General features: G+C 36.6%; 1 protein-coding gene across 2 annotated transcripts in view; it reads right to left on the minus strand.

The window, feature by feature from the left end:
* LOC131034300 (probable LRR receptor-like serine/threonine-protein kinase At1g06840) overlaps nucleotides 1–14,279 on the minus strand; it is a 206,364-nt gene that overhangs the window by 69,104 nt on the left and 122,981 nt on the right. For both annotated transcript variants that reach the window (XM_057965783.2, XM_057965775.2), the window contains exon 8: nucleotides 9,710–9,784. In XM_057965783.2, coding sequence (XP_057821766.2) covers nucleotides 9,710–9,784 — 75 coding nt within the window. The remainder of the gene's footprint in view (nucleotides 1–9,709; nucleotides 9,785–14,279) is intronic.

Consider the following 14,279-nt stretch of genomic DNA (forward strand, 5'->3'; position numbering starts at 1 on the left):
GCAATAGATGGCAAGCATGTTCAACATATCATGGGACAGCAACAAGGACCAACTCTAATCCTTTCGCCATCCTAATTAATCAACCCACTTTCAAGTTGGGCACCGAAAACCTCCATTCTTCTTTCGAAGTGCTGAATTACCAATTCTAGTTCAAGGTCGAGTACAGATATGGGGTTGTGGTATATGGCAATTTTTTTTCTATAGGGTATAGTATGTTCGGGTATGGCAATATTTTATATATATGTATATGTATATGTATATGTATGTATGTATGTATATATGTGTATGTATATGTATATATACATGTATATATGTATATGTATGTATATATGTATATGTATGCATGTATGTATGTATGCATATATATATATATATATATATACATATATGTATATGTATATGTATATGTACATGTACATGTACATGTATATATATAATGTATAATGTTTATGTATACATGTATATATAAATATAAATATATTAGTGTTCCACGGGCTTTGGGGAAATGTTGCTAAAACACCAAGGCATCTAGTCCCAAGGACACCCAAGCATCTCTAGTGGCTAGCGGGCAAATAAAGAGTTTTAAATTAGAAAACTTCAATTTTTTTCAAAAACAATGCCCAAGGTGAAACCCTAATGGCCAATGGTCCCCACCTAAGCCCCTCAAACCCTATTGAACACCCTAAAATCCACATTTTTTCTCGCAAACTCAATTCAACAACAAGGTTGAGGAAAAAAAGAGTGAGAGTGAAGTGCTACAAGTGCAAGAGGGTTGAGGAGAAGCACAAGCAGAGGAAGAAGAGGGATTCTACACCAAGATGCAAGGATTTTTCAACCACAAGGTTCAATTCTATGACTTTTTTAAAAATATATATATTTTTAATTAGTTTAGTATTCATATTTTAATTTTATTAATAATTTCATAGTTGTGACGTTTTCACACATCGCCCCATTGCAAATGGGGACCCCCACTTCTTTTTTGCTTCCTAGCTTAGTGTTTTGTTTAAGTCGTCTTTAGCTTGGCAATAGTTGTAATCTTTATCCTTTGTTTGTGAGAGGGATTTGTCTTGTCGATCGGGGTTAGGTGTGTTGAGCAACCCTTGGTATGTCTTAGGGATACAATCAAGTCAATAATCCAAGTTTCAAGTCCAAAATTCATGAACAAATGTTAGGATTGAGAATTGAGGTCATAATTCCTAAAGGTTGCAAATGTTTTCAACGTTGCAAAATCTTGTCATAGTTGTCAAAATTGCAAAAGGATGTTGCAAAGTTTCAAGGAAATGTCGTCATTGGGATTGGTGTTTAGGTATTGATGAATGATGAAATATTTAAAGATGTCATGTCTTGACAAGGAATTCGTTGTCAAGGACGGATTTTGTGACCTTGTGATGCAGGAGCACCGGTGTAGTTCTTACCGGTTGGGCAGTTAGCAGTGGAATTGCTTGGAGATCATGGCATTTCTTCTTGTTTGAGAGTTTAGCGTTGTAATTTTGGGTTTATTCCCTTGAATTCGTTGTCTTTGTCGTGTTCGAGTTTCATAGCATTTGGATTTGATTCCAATGAGATATGGATTCCAGTATTGGCCCAGTTGATATGTTCTTACCGGTTAGTCTAGCAGTGTGTTGAGCGGAGTTGGATCGGGTTGCGGTTGAATTCTGTGACTTGGGGATCATTGATTTATGTTTCTTGTGTCTTTTCCGATGTTCCCAGAGAACCGCATGATGTTTTGTGCATTTTGGAGTTGTTCTTAGTGATTTGAGCTGACATGTTACCGTTAGCACGTTTCATGAACTGGTTGGTCTTTGGGCCGACTTGATCAAGTTGTTATTATTTGCGGACGGTATAAAGAGAAGTTTGCGAATCATTTGGAAGACAAAAGATAGAAGATAGAAGACAAAGTTTAGAGATCAAGCGAAGATGTAGAACCGGCAAGATTCTAGTCCAGTGGACTGAAGCCGGAAGGGTTGAGGTCCAGATTAGGGTGGAACCGGCAGATTGTTTTTGGAGGCCGATTTGATGTGTAGATGATTTGTGGATCTTATGTTTATGTTGTAAGCATTGTTTGTATCTTGGACTGCGATCCAGCATGTGGCAAATGTAATTCTTCAATCCTGTTATAAGAATTGTTTATACTGTTTACCGGTTATGTATTCTATGATGTTACCGGTTGTTCTTTCTGCTATTTTTGGCATTGGGTTACCGGTATATCTTCCATGGTGTTTGTGTTAGGTTGCAAAGATGGGTTGTCCTTCATTGGATCTCCCTACCTTGATTGCATCAAATGGTATCAGAGCTGGTTTGTGAACCTGTTGTTGGAGGAAGACCCAATTATGCACCGGTTGGTTGGAGAGGAAGTTGAGGCAACTTGTGGACTTGTTTAGATCGCCAAACATGAGGCAGAGCAAGGCTTGCAAGTAGACCGCCGATCCTAGAGCTTGAGCATGAGGCAATTAGTGGGTGGAGACTTGGACATATCGCCGATTGAGGCAGGCTACAGAGTGGACCGGTAGATCGTCGTGGAGAGGCAACCAGAAGCTGTAGTCAGATCGTTGAACCCCTGAGGCAGTTGCAAGAACCTACCGACAGATCGCCGAACCAAATCAAGTGATGGGACTGACTTTTCAATTAACCTCAAGAGTCTGATGCAAGAGCACCGGTGTAGTTCTTACCGGTTGGGCAGTTAACAGTGGAATTGCTTGGAGATCGTGGCATTTCTTCTTGTTTGAGAGTTTAGCGTTGTAGATTGGGATTTATTTCCTTGAGTTCGTTGTCTTTGTCGTGTTCGATTTTCATGGCATTTGGATTTGTTTCCGGTGAGATATCAATTCCGGTATTGGCCTGGTTGATATGTTCTTACCGGTTAGTCTGGCAGTGTGTTGAGCGAAGTTGGATCGGGTTGCGGTTGATCTTCGTGACTTGCGGATCGTTGATTTATGTTTCTTGTGCTTTGTCCGATGTTCCTAGAAGACCGCGTGATGTTTTGTGCATTGGAAGTTGTTCTTAATGATTTGAGTCGACTTGTTATTGTTTACATGTTTCATGAACCGGTTGGTCTTTGTCCGATGTTCCCGGAAGACCGCATGATGTTTTGCGCATTGGAAGTTGTTCTTAATGATTTGAGCCAACTTGTTATTGTTTACATGTTTCATGAAACGGTTGGTCTTTGGGCCAACTTGATCAAGTTATTATTATTTGCGAACGGTATAAATAGAAGTTTGTGAATCATTTGAGAGGATAGAAGACAGAAGATAGAGGACTGAAGTTCGAGATCAAGCGAAGATGTAGAACCAGCGAGATTGGTCCGGTGGACTCAAGCTGGAAGGGCTGAGGTCCGGATTAGGGTTGAATCGACAGACTGTTTCCGGAGGCCGATTTGATATGTGGATGATCTCCGGATCTTGTGTTCGTGTTGTAAACATTGTTTGTATCTTGGACTACGATCCAGCATATGGCATATGTAATTCTTCAATCTGTTATAAGAATTGTTTATACTGTTTACCGGTTATGTATTTTGTGATGTTACCGGTTGTTCTTTCTGCTAGTTTTGGCATTGTGTTACCGATTACTGGTATATCTTGCATGATGTTTGTGTTAGGATGCAAGGATGGGTTGTCCTTCATTGGATCTCCCTACCTTGACTGCATCACCTTGACAAGAGACAAAAAATAGGGAACATTTGTGAAATTCCTTAGCCAAAAGTGCAATCCATGGGTAAATATGGAATTCCAAAATTATGATTTAAAATCCTTTCTTCGAATGGGGAATTCCAAAATTGAAATTCAAAATCCATGGTTAAGCGTGGAAATTCATATAATTCATTCAATTCCTTGTTTAACTATGGAAATTTTCAAGTTCAAGTGTAAAGGCAAAACGTGGATTCACATTCAAAATTCAATTCTTTCCTAGTGAAATTCTTGGAAATTCCTTGCCTAGCCCTCATCAAACTTTGCATCATTTGGGAAAATCCAACTCAAACCTGGAATTACGACCAAGAATCCAACTCAAACATGTAATTGCGACCTAGAATCCAGCTGAACCAAGAATTAGCACCCACTTATCCAGCTGAACTAAGGATTAGCGCCCAAGAATCTGGCTCAACTTCATTTTAGCAACCTAAAATCTGGCTCCACTAAGGAATTGCACTCATGAGTCCAGCTCTAGTGAGGATTTACACCTAATGCTAAGTCAAAGTGTCATTAATAAATCCTCAAATGCACCTTGATTTGTCCTTAATCATTAAGGATTCCCACTCTTCACTTTGTTCCTTGCATCACATTACTACCGCCCTAGTCTAGTCTATAATGTCCCCTTTTAAAATGACCTAGATTGCCCTAGATTAAATTCTTTGTTGTGAAAGACAAGTTAAAAAGGGAGTACCTTTTATCTCTTTAATAGGGAAACCAGCAACACAAGTTAGAGAATAATCCACCCATTATAACATATAAGTGTCTGATAACTGTAAACTGATTATGCTGATACAAAAAATAAAGAATAATAAGTAAAGATAGACTAGTTATGATTCATAAAGTAAAGATAGTCTAACTATGATTTATAAGTAGAGTAGAAAGACTATATATATAACGAAGACTAATTATGATGAAACTTAAAGCAACCTGCAACACTGTAAATGAAAAGATCAAGATACTAGATCATAACCATAGGAATCCCAATCATAGCAAGCTAGGATGGATGACCTGATAGGGTGCGTTCTCCCTTAACCAAGCCCCACTTTGTGAGGGTGTCTAAACCGTTCTCCCTATATCAAACCACACTTTTGAGGGTGTCTTTATCAACAGTTCTCCCTCCCTCATACTAGAGAGGGTGTCTTAATCGTTCTCCCTCATATGCTAGGGAGGGTGTCTGAACCGTTCTCCCTATATGCTAGAGAGGGTATCTAAACCGTTCTCCCTTCATTGAAAATCTCTTTCTCAGAATTTTCAGAATTGTTCCAGAAGTCGGGCTTATACAACAAATACATATTCATAATATTAATATACAGAATATTGCTTATTATCCATCTCAGAGATTCACAAGTATTGTTATGAAAACTCAGTCATGTGTGTGTGTGTGTCTATATATATGCTGTAAGATATTGCACAAAGGTCCATAACAGAAAGATGCCCCGAGTATTATTGTGTGGATATGAGCAGGCTCCAAACCTTCGATTCTGATTTCTCCAGATCCGTAAACTCTTTATCAGTTCTGATCCGATCTGATTGATGGTGTTGTGACTGGATGCTTTGATTCCTTTCCTTTATATCTCTCAATGAGAGGGAGGGGTCACACCTCTTCGTCGTGTATGCCCCTTGGCAAGAGACATACCCTTTCATCATTAGCACTCTTTGAAGGAGTGCGACTCTTAATTATTTCTGCCCTTTGAAAGGGACACAACTTTCCACAATCAGATCTGCACTTTTATTTAAATCAGATCTGCACCTCTGGTTCCCCCAAATCATCCCCCTCAAATGAGGTTCTCTTCTCCCTTTTACATCTCATGTTTGAGGGAGTCACAACTTTTCATTTCATGTCTTTTGACCATTCATTAACTTAATTAAAATTTAATTATATTTAATTATATTCTTTTATATTTTTATCTTTATTTTATTATTAGTATTTACCATTAAATTCTATTCCAAAGTGGGGACATTACACTCTGCCCCACTCAAGATTGCTTGTCCTCAAGAAATGATTATTTTAACTGAATTTCCCCAATGCAAGGATTCCTAACTAACCCCTGAAGATTTGTAATCTTAAAACAAGTTTTCTCTCAGCAATTGTAATTGTAAGAACTATGTTTGGTTGTTTCCTTGAGACAAACAAAGGTGAAATCCCCATTCATTGAGAAGAGGATTAGAAGCATGACACTTTTGTGACCTTCATATCCTTTTGGTTCACTCTTGTTACTCTCATATTATAGATTAGCTAAAAATATAGAGCAAAACACGGAGCATACACTTTAAAACACAGAGTATACGCATGAATGTATGAAGCCATGGAGAATACACTTGAAAACACGGAGTATACACATGAATGTCTGAAGACACGGAGCATACAAGAAGTGTACCCATGAATATACACATTGTTAGACCCATCTAATTGGCTAGAATACATTGACTGGTTTATCTTTCCCCTGCAAGCTGGCAGGATCATGCTCTGATACCATTTGTAATGTCCCCTTTTAAAATGACCTAGATTGCCCTAGATTATAATTCTTTGTTGTTAAAGATAGGTTAGAAAGGGAGTACTGTTTATCTCTTTAATAGGGAAACCAGCAACACAAGTTAGAGAATAATCCACCCATTATAACATTTAAATGTCTAATAACTGTAAACTGATTATGCTGATACTGGTCTGGTCTGTGGGGTGTTAACCAAAGATTTTGGGTTTGATCCGAATAGTCATCCTTGAAATGTTTAGGAACATTTCCCAACCAAGTTGCCATTTGTTGTGCTTGCCACACCATCCCCGTCTCTGACAAGGACCCTTTCTTTTAACCTGCTATCTGCATGTGAAAAAGGGCCATCAAAGCTTTGGTATACAAAATCAAACTTTTTGCCTTCAAAACGCCTTTGTAAAGGATGATAAAAATGTCGACTGTGAGCCCGAACTTTGTGCTGAACCATCAAACATTTAGACCAAATCTCGCCATTAGCAAGCAAAGCAGTTTGAAAATATGATTTTAACTTTCCTAAAACAAACTAAGCCCCAAAAGCTTGACTTCATATTAAAATCGCCGAACTCTTCAAATGAAATCATGAATTTTTCGGCGTTTTTTGACGTGGTTGTGTGCTTTCTTTTCGTTCTCGTCTCTGTCGTAAGAAAGACCCAAAATCGCATTAAATCTTTCAGGCAAGTCAAGCAAAATTTGAGGTTATCAAAGCAAAGATATATCGTGCAAGTCGGGTCTGATTTCGCCCTTGATTTGGCCGAAAATAACACTGAAAAGGGCCCGAAAAAGTAAAATCATTTGCAAGGCGACTTAAGTTCAGCGCTTTGGAGGGCAAAACGAAGTCGTTTTGTTTATGATCTCGATCCTTTCTTTTACCAATGGAAATACCAAAAATGGGTTTTGTGTTTAAGCATTTAAAGGAAGCATAACAAAGTTTGGCATTTTTATTCTAGGGCTGTGCATTTTTCTTTCCCCCTTGTCTAAGCCAAAAGTAATACCAAAAGATGTTAAGTTATCATGAAATAAAGTTTGGCAGAAGTATGAAGTCGTTCTTTTTGTAAACATCGCCCTTATCATCCCCATCGCAACACTGAAGTTTGGGGTTTGGACAACAAAAGTAAATATTTTCAAAGTGATCATCACCTAAAAACAAAAAACACCGGAGTGGTGTTGCCTTATTTCAAAAAGTCAGACGCAAAATCATTTCTTTGCTAAACCCTGATAATACCTCGAAGATAATACCGGCTTCACATTTTAAATTGAAAGGTTGAGATTTCAAAAGGCAAGTCAAAATCGTAAATCGTTTGTTTCTTTCCTTGATAAAGCTGATAAAAATGTCGATACAAACCAATTAAAACCGTTTTTCCTTTAGCGAAAATATCAACGGATTTTGCCTTGATCGAATTTGGTGGCATTTTAAAAGAGAAAAAAAGAAAACGTGAGCCTTTAGAATTCAGAATTAAAAATATTTTCGATAAGGCTGACAATGAGGTGATCACAATTCAAAAGCCAACATCAAATTCATATATGTGGTGATAGGGGCATTTCTAGATTAATAAAGAGGAAATTGGAATTTATTAACATTCGTCTTCCAAAAATGAGAGTTTGATGGCATTCATTTGTGTGTTTAAGATCACCCTCCCCAACCATACTAAAAGGTTTTCTTCCTCCTTTCAAGTCTGAGGCATGGGATGATTGAGTGAAGGTAAAGGAGAACATCTCAACGGCTTGCAATGCCAATGAAGAACGTGCCCCAAAGATCAGGAAGGAAAAACCACCACCACCGGCAACAAGTTGAAAGCCAGGGCGAGGGATTGAAGGAAGAGTCACAATGTAGAATGACCAAGGTGATGTCCTTCCAAATCTCTGGAACACAGTGGCAGGCACAAGATGCTACAGGGGTATGTATAATCAAAAATTGATTTATTTGAATAGCAATTTCTTTATTGTAGGATAACTACCTATGGGCCCCATTAATGTAGTTAAAAACAAAGGGGGGCACAAGTTAGTTATTTCCCAGCTACCTAATTTATCCATTTGTGCCTCGGGCCCAGCAAAATTTCGTCTTCTAGCAAGATTAATGGAAAACAGTTGCAAGTAGCTGAAAAGGTGGTTGGAAGTGGTTGAAATCATATACCAGAAAGATGTCAAAGCTTCTAGAGGGCAGATCAGAGCCATTCCATAGGGTTAAATCCTAGTCATTGATTCAAGATGTAAAATCTTTAAAAGCCCAGTGTCTCTCTCTTTGTAAGGGGTTAGAGTAGTTAGATAGGATTTTTACAGATTAGGAGTAGAAGTAGAATAGAGTAGAAGTTGTTGGATAGAAATTGTTGTAATGGCAATTAGAACAAATAAATGAAGCATTGAAGCATGGTGTTTTGTCATGTGTCTTAATTTGTTTGCATGGTTTCTCTTCATTTGGTTAGTTAATGTTCAATGATTTTAATGGTGAAGTGTGAGGGTATTTGATATGATTTCAGGTTCATACCATTGGAGGTTTGTTGACTGTAGGTCTCTATGCATGGTTAGTCTTAACCCAATATTGTTCTTAATTCAACTATGGGTGTTTGTCTCAGGCTGCACCAGAATTGGGTGTCTGAATGAATATCCATAGTTTGAAAATCCTTTATTCCCTTGGAGCTTGCACTGTTCCTATGGAGTTGTGAGTATATCTCTAGCTAAGCAGTAACTAGTTTATTTGAAGTTTGTCTACCCATAGCACCAACTGTTACTCTCATTGTCTTTAGGATTCTTAAACCCTATCCCTTTTGTTATTTATTTCCCCAGTTTGAGAATCAAAGCATCGCCAAGATGCAGACCAGCTTGTAGTATGCATAAATCCCCTCATGTTTACCAGCAATACACATCAACCGCTGAATTATCCTAAGCAGTCAAGACCTGACAATTGAAACCTTGAGGTTATCCCTTTGATCAGTCTGAAGTTTGAACAGCATTAGGGATATTCTTATTTAAGAGAGAATAAGATACACTCAACATTTTATTTTGTGTTGACCAAAAGAAGAGTGTACTTTTCCCAAGTCAACAAATGCATATGTAAGTATGGAAGGCAACATTACATCAATTATTGAAAGAGTGATTAAATTTTGCAAGGACAAGACATATTTTGGATGAGGTTTGCTAGTATATCAAAGGAAGAAGAATTAAGACAACAGATAAAATTGCTAAAATTGATTTTTCCATTATGATTAGACCACGTGACAAGAAGTAAGAAGGCTTAAATATTAAAACAAAAGATAAGGTGCACTAGAGAAAAGCTTCATCATTCAATAAGATTTAGCATTCTTATAGCAAATTTCTTACTTTTATTTAATGTTGGATAAAACAATAAATGTGAATTATAATAGTCAAAAAATTTAAATCGACTTCTTAAGCTTGTTATACCTTCAGATTGAAGTCTAAATAGAACAATCTAGAAACTCATGCTCGGACAGCTGTCTATTTCTCACTACCAATAGAATAGAGATGAAACTTTTAAATTATATAAAGAATAGCATGTAGAAGAAGGAAATAGACACTTACAATTTCAATAATTTATTCATATTAGTATACGAACTAGGAATTGTGCCATTGATCAATTTATTGTTATCAAGTTGCCTGTAGAAAACACAATTTAATGGTATAAGATAATTGATAAATCAAACTTCATGTATAATTATCTTACAATATTTTTCAATTTTGCATCTTATTTCCAAACAAATAAAAGAGTAAAAAATTAAGAAACATAAAAGGGAACTAGCTGTATTGACAAATCAAAATGTAAAGAAGAAATATTTCTGAGAATAAAGAGGAAACAATGGTTCTAAAAACTTGTTTGCAAATGAGCTACAAAACAATTTCTGGTGGACTCGAAAATTAACTGTTATATCTTTAAATGAGTATGCAAGAGACTAAAAGTCTACCATAGTCAAAGTACTTTGTAATCTGGTGTAATAGCCCCTTAGGGAAATTTTGTATATTTTCTAATTTCTGATGCAAAACGCAAACTGGAACAGAAAAACAGAAACAAAACTAATAGCTGTATACTTGTTATCTAACCCTCTATGCCTGGAACTCAACTTAAACTTTACCCATAACAGGAAAATGCAACTTGTAGATGATAAATAACCCAAAATAAAGTGCTGGGCAGCCAACTAATCACTCTTTGGCATCCAGTTGCAATCAAATCTGAATAGTAAAAGCTCTAATACATCATGCTAATACAATTGAAAAGAGTGAATTAACCCCCAAATGCCAACATACATTCAAGAATAGAACCCTAGGGTAGGTCTTGAATTTGATTTGATCTAAATTAAACACCAAACAATCACATCCAAAATTCTTTTATTTGATTTCCAACTTGCTGGAGCAACTTACTATGGCTGATAAGCACAATTCAAACTTATGATATTTGAGTTTTGGCTCAAAATAACGAATGTGTAGCTACCAGGTGTTGTAGGAACCATTTATGGTGAATATTAGGAAAGTTGGCAACTGGATTGGATTGTACAAGTTCGGTAGCAACAACAGTGGTGAGGCAAATCATCTAGGGAGGTCATGTGGTAGCTGGAAACAATCAATTAAAAGCTGCATAACAGTATCAGGCTTTCCAAAATGCTCATAATGGTCAATAAAATGTCTGCAAACAGCAATAGATGCTGATGCCACTTGTCCAAAGTGTTGTTGTAACCTCCTCCGATGCTAGTATGCCCAATTATTGCCTAAAAACCAACAAAAACAATGATAACTAGGGCAGATGTGCTCTCCCAAGAAATGGAGCTATCATGTCCCAATTCAAGACCTAAGGACAATAAGAGTCGATATATGATTGAATAAGTTTTAATTAAAGATTTAAACTTATTATTCAAAAGGAACAAGCAAATTAGAGTTGATGAGGAGACAAAGTACATCGACCGTGTTAAATAGAAGGCAAGCAAGAATATATTAATAAGAGGCTATGATTATAGGAGACACAAAAACAGTGATCAATACAAAGAAGGCAGTGGTAAATAAAGAGCAGCGATTTCCATAGCTAGAGAAAGAATCACAAAGACCAACTTTATAATATTAAAATAACAGCGATTTTCTTATATCAAACAAATGGCAATCAGATATGTGACAAGCGCACTACGATCTGTTAAGAGAAGTCAAACAAATATTAAACCGACCATACATTCTACTGGCAGTGATTAGATGCTATTAATCTATATCAATTACGATATGTTATTTGGATTGGTGAATAGCAATGCAGATCGATTAGAATAAGGCATATGCAATGAAAGACAATAATGACATTGATTGAAGCACCTTGATAAGTATCGATCAATGCTTAGGAACACAACAAATAAATGTCCGATCATTTAAGACTAAGAATCACTGCTAAGAAAGGTGATTATCAATAGTACCGAGACTATCGACTAGCAACCATAATAGCGACGGGGATTAAAGATAGCAGATCTGATAACAAGCATCAATTATTTAAGGGTACGATTTGTAAATGGATTAAGATAACCACTACCGCTAGTATGAGGGTTAATAAGGAGAGGTCAAAGAATGTTGATCAAGGCAGAGTCAACATATGTGATAATTAAATATAGCGATAATAATAAATACACATTGTGTCCAAACCCGATCTAACTAAAGGTTGCAACGATTGCTTAACATATAATTACGCAGCCATCATAATATAAGTATAATTGGTATTCTTTGAAAGCAAACCAATGGTTATGAAGAAGTCCAGTTATGAGGAGAGATGTCTCATTGATTTTCAAGAGATGCCATCCTTTGGTTTGAGCAGTAGAAGAGCAAGTTCAAACACACTCAATCAAGGGGGGAAGAATTTTGGTTCCATATGGGAAGCGCTCAGGGACCATTAGCTAGCCACATGAAGAAGGAGATCATCCACCCATCCACAAGACAAAGGACACATTCACAATAGTGAATGGTCAGAGACAGTACCAACGGAGGTTGCATTATTCCACAGTGTGTGATCAGGAATAGAAATCAGAATAGAACTTCAGTTCTTATTATTCAATGGCATGATTGTAAGTCCTTATTCAGAAAAGGCAATCAGATATTGGTTACTTTCATTATTCTAAACAGAGATCTTAATACACCCAAGAAGAAGGCCATAGTCGCAGGAGTAGATTGAGTCATAATCAGAAATATCATCCAACATTATCGCAAGCAGCTAAAGGACTAAACCAAATATAGTAATCCGGCAAAGGCATTACCTCTTAACATTCAAACACATAATCTTAACATCAATTATCATCATTCTAAGTATTTTTAGAGCCTTGATGGGAAAGAAGTCCCTTGCAATTGAATTTTTACAGAAAGAAGTCTCTTGCAATTGATTTAGAGTAAGTTGTCTCTTTAATCATGAGTAATTAACTTAAGGGGAGATTTCAGTGGTATCAGAGCATAATCCTGCCAACCTGTGAAAAATTAACACTCTAAAGATCAACCATGAGACATAACCAAAAGTCTCAATATCCAAAGAGAAAGATGATCTACCGTAAACCTAGCAAAAGACATTGTGATCTCAAGTCTATACTCAAGAAAAGAAACTACTTGTACAAAAATCGTACAAAATTATTAGCAAATCGAGAATTCCTACATTGCGTCCGTGATTTTACACATGGCAACAACATCTTCACGTCAAGGCAGCAGTGGACAGAAGCCTTCTCGTAGAGATAATTCCTTTCGTTTTGTTGGTTGAAAATTCTGTACACCTGGTAAGATGTGTAAAATTGTGGTTTCAACCACAGCGTCCCCTTTTCTACTATTACTAACTAAAAATTAATCTAAATTGGGTGGGACAGCGTCCTTTTCTCTTTTTTCAGAAAAGACGATATTCTTTCCTCTTCTCAAGAAAGAAATAGCAGTTTGGAAAGATAAATACAGCAGCTTGAAGAAATAATAAGAAAGGTTTCCTGAAAGCACAAAGTCTTCTGTCACCTCCCCGGGATAAGAAAATAGCAACTAAGCACAAAGTCTTGAGTTCCCACTATCCTATCTACCTTTTTCAGAATGATAAAATAAGAACAGTAAATAGCATATGGCAGCACAAAGTCTGCAAGTATGATGCACTTTTGAATGGGAATAACCACAAGCACAAAGTCTTGCAACTCTTCTCAGATTTTAACTGATGACTAAATTAATTCAACTCTCACTATTTGCAGCACAAAGTCTGCAAGATATCAGAGTGAAATTCTTTTCAACAACTTTACTACAATCTCAAGCAAATACAAAGAAATGTCTCACTATGACATAAGAACACAATGGACATAAAAGTATGACCTGAACACAAAGTTTGAAACTCACAACCTTCTTAATATTACTTGAGGAAAATGATTTTTACAAGTATAAAGGTCAAAGTCTCTATGATTGTAAATTTTTGCAAAGTTTTCTTGCTTGCTAAAAAGATAAAGATTACAAAGGGCACCCTCGTCTATATATAGAAGAGGGGCTGAGAGCAAAAAGTGGGAGAAGTCTAACTAAGACTTATTCCACAGCTAACTAACTATGACTTATTCAAATTACAATTCTATTGCTAACCAACTTGTAATTTGGTTACATGTAATTACAATTTAAAAGATTACAGGTGAGAATCCACTTGTAATCACGAATCGTAGCACTACATGTAATTTGTCGAAAACAAATTCACAAAACAAAATGCAAGTGTCATGAGACATTTCTTATTCTTTTCTATCTCTAACCATGAAGCACTAGAAATTGTTGATGGATTTCTGCAACTCATCAGGATCAGGACCTATTGTATTCCTGACAACGACAACAATCTTGATGATAACGTCAAAATACCAAATTGTTGCCTCCTTGTGCTCCTCAAGAACAGTTTGCATTTTATCAAAGAACATTTGGTAACGTAAAAACTTGTGGATTGAAACCACAGTAAACTATTCTAATTCTAGTTCCTGACGAAGGCTTGACACTGATTTCGTAAGTATCAAATCTTTTGTGAGCAACTCTCCATCATGACTTAAAATCTTGCAAGATATCTTGTCAAAATCAGAGAGGACATCCTGCTCTACCTCGTTACTCATTTCAAGAGTAGCCTGTACATCTTTGATGAGATCTTTGATAGCCAATG

This window comes from Cryptomeria japonica, chromosome 5 (genome assembly GCF_030272615.1).
Source record: "Cryptomeria japonica chromosome 5, Sugi_1.0, whole genome shotgun sequence".
NCBI lineage: Eukaryota > Viridiplantae > Streptophyta > Pinopsida > Cupressales > Cupressaceae > Cryptomeria > Cryptomeria japonica.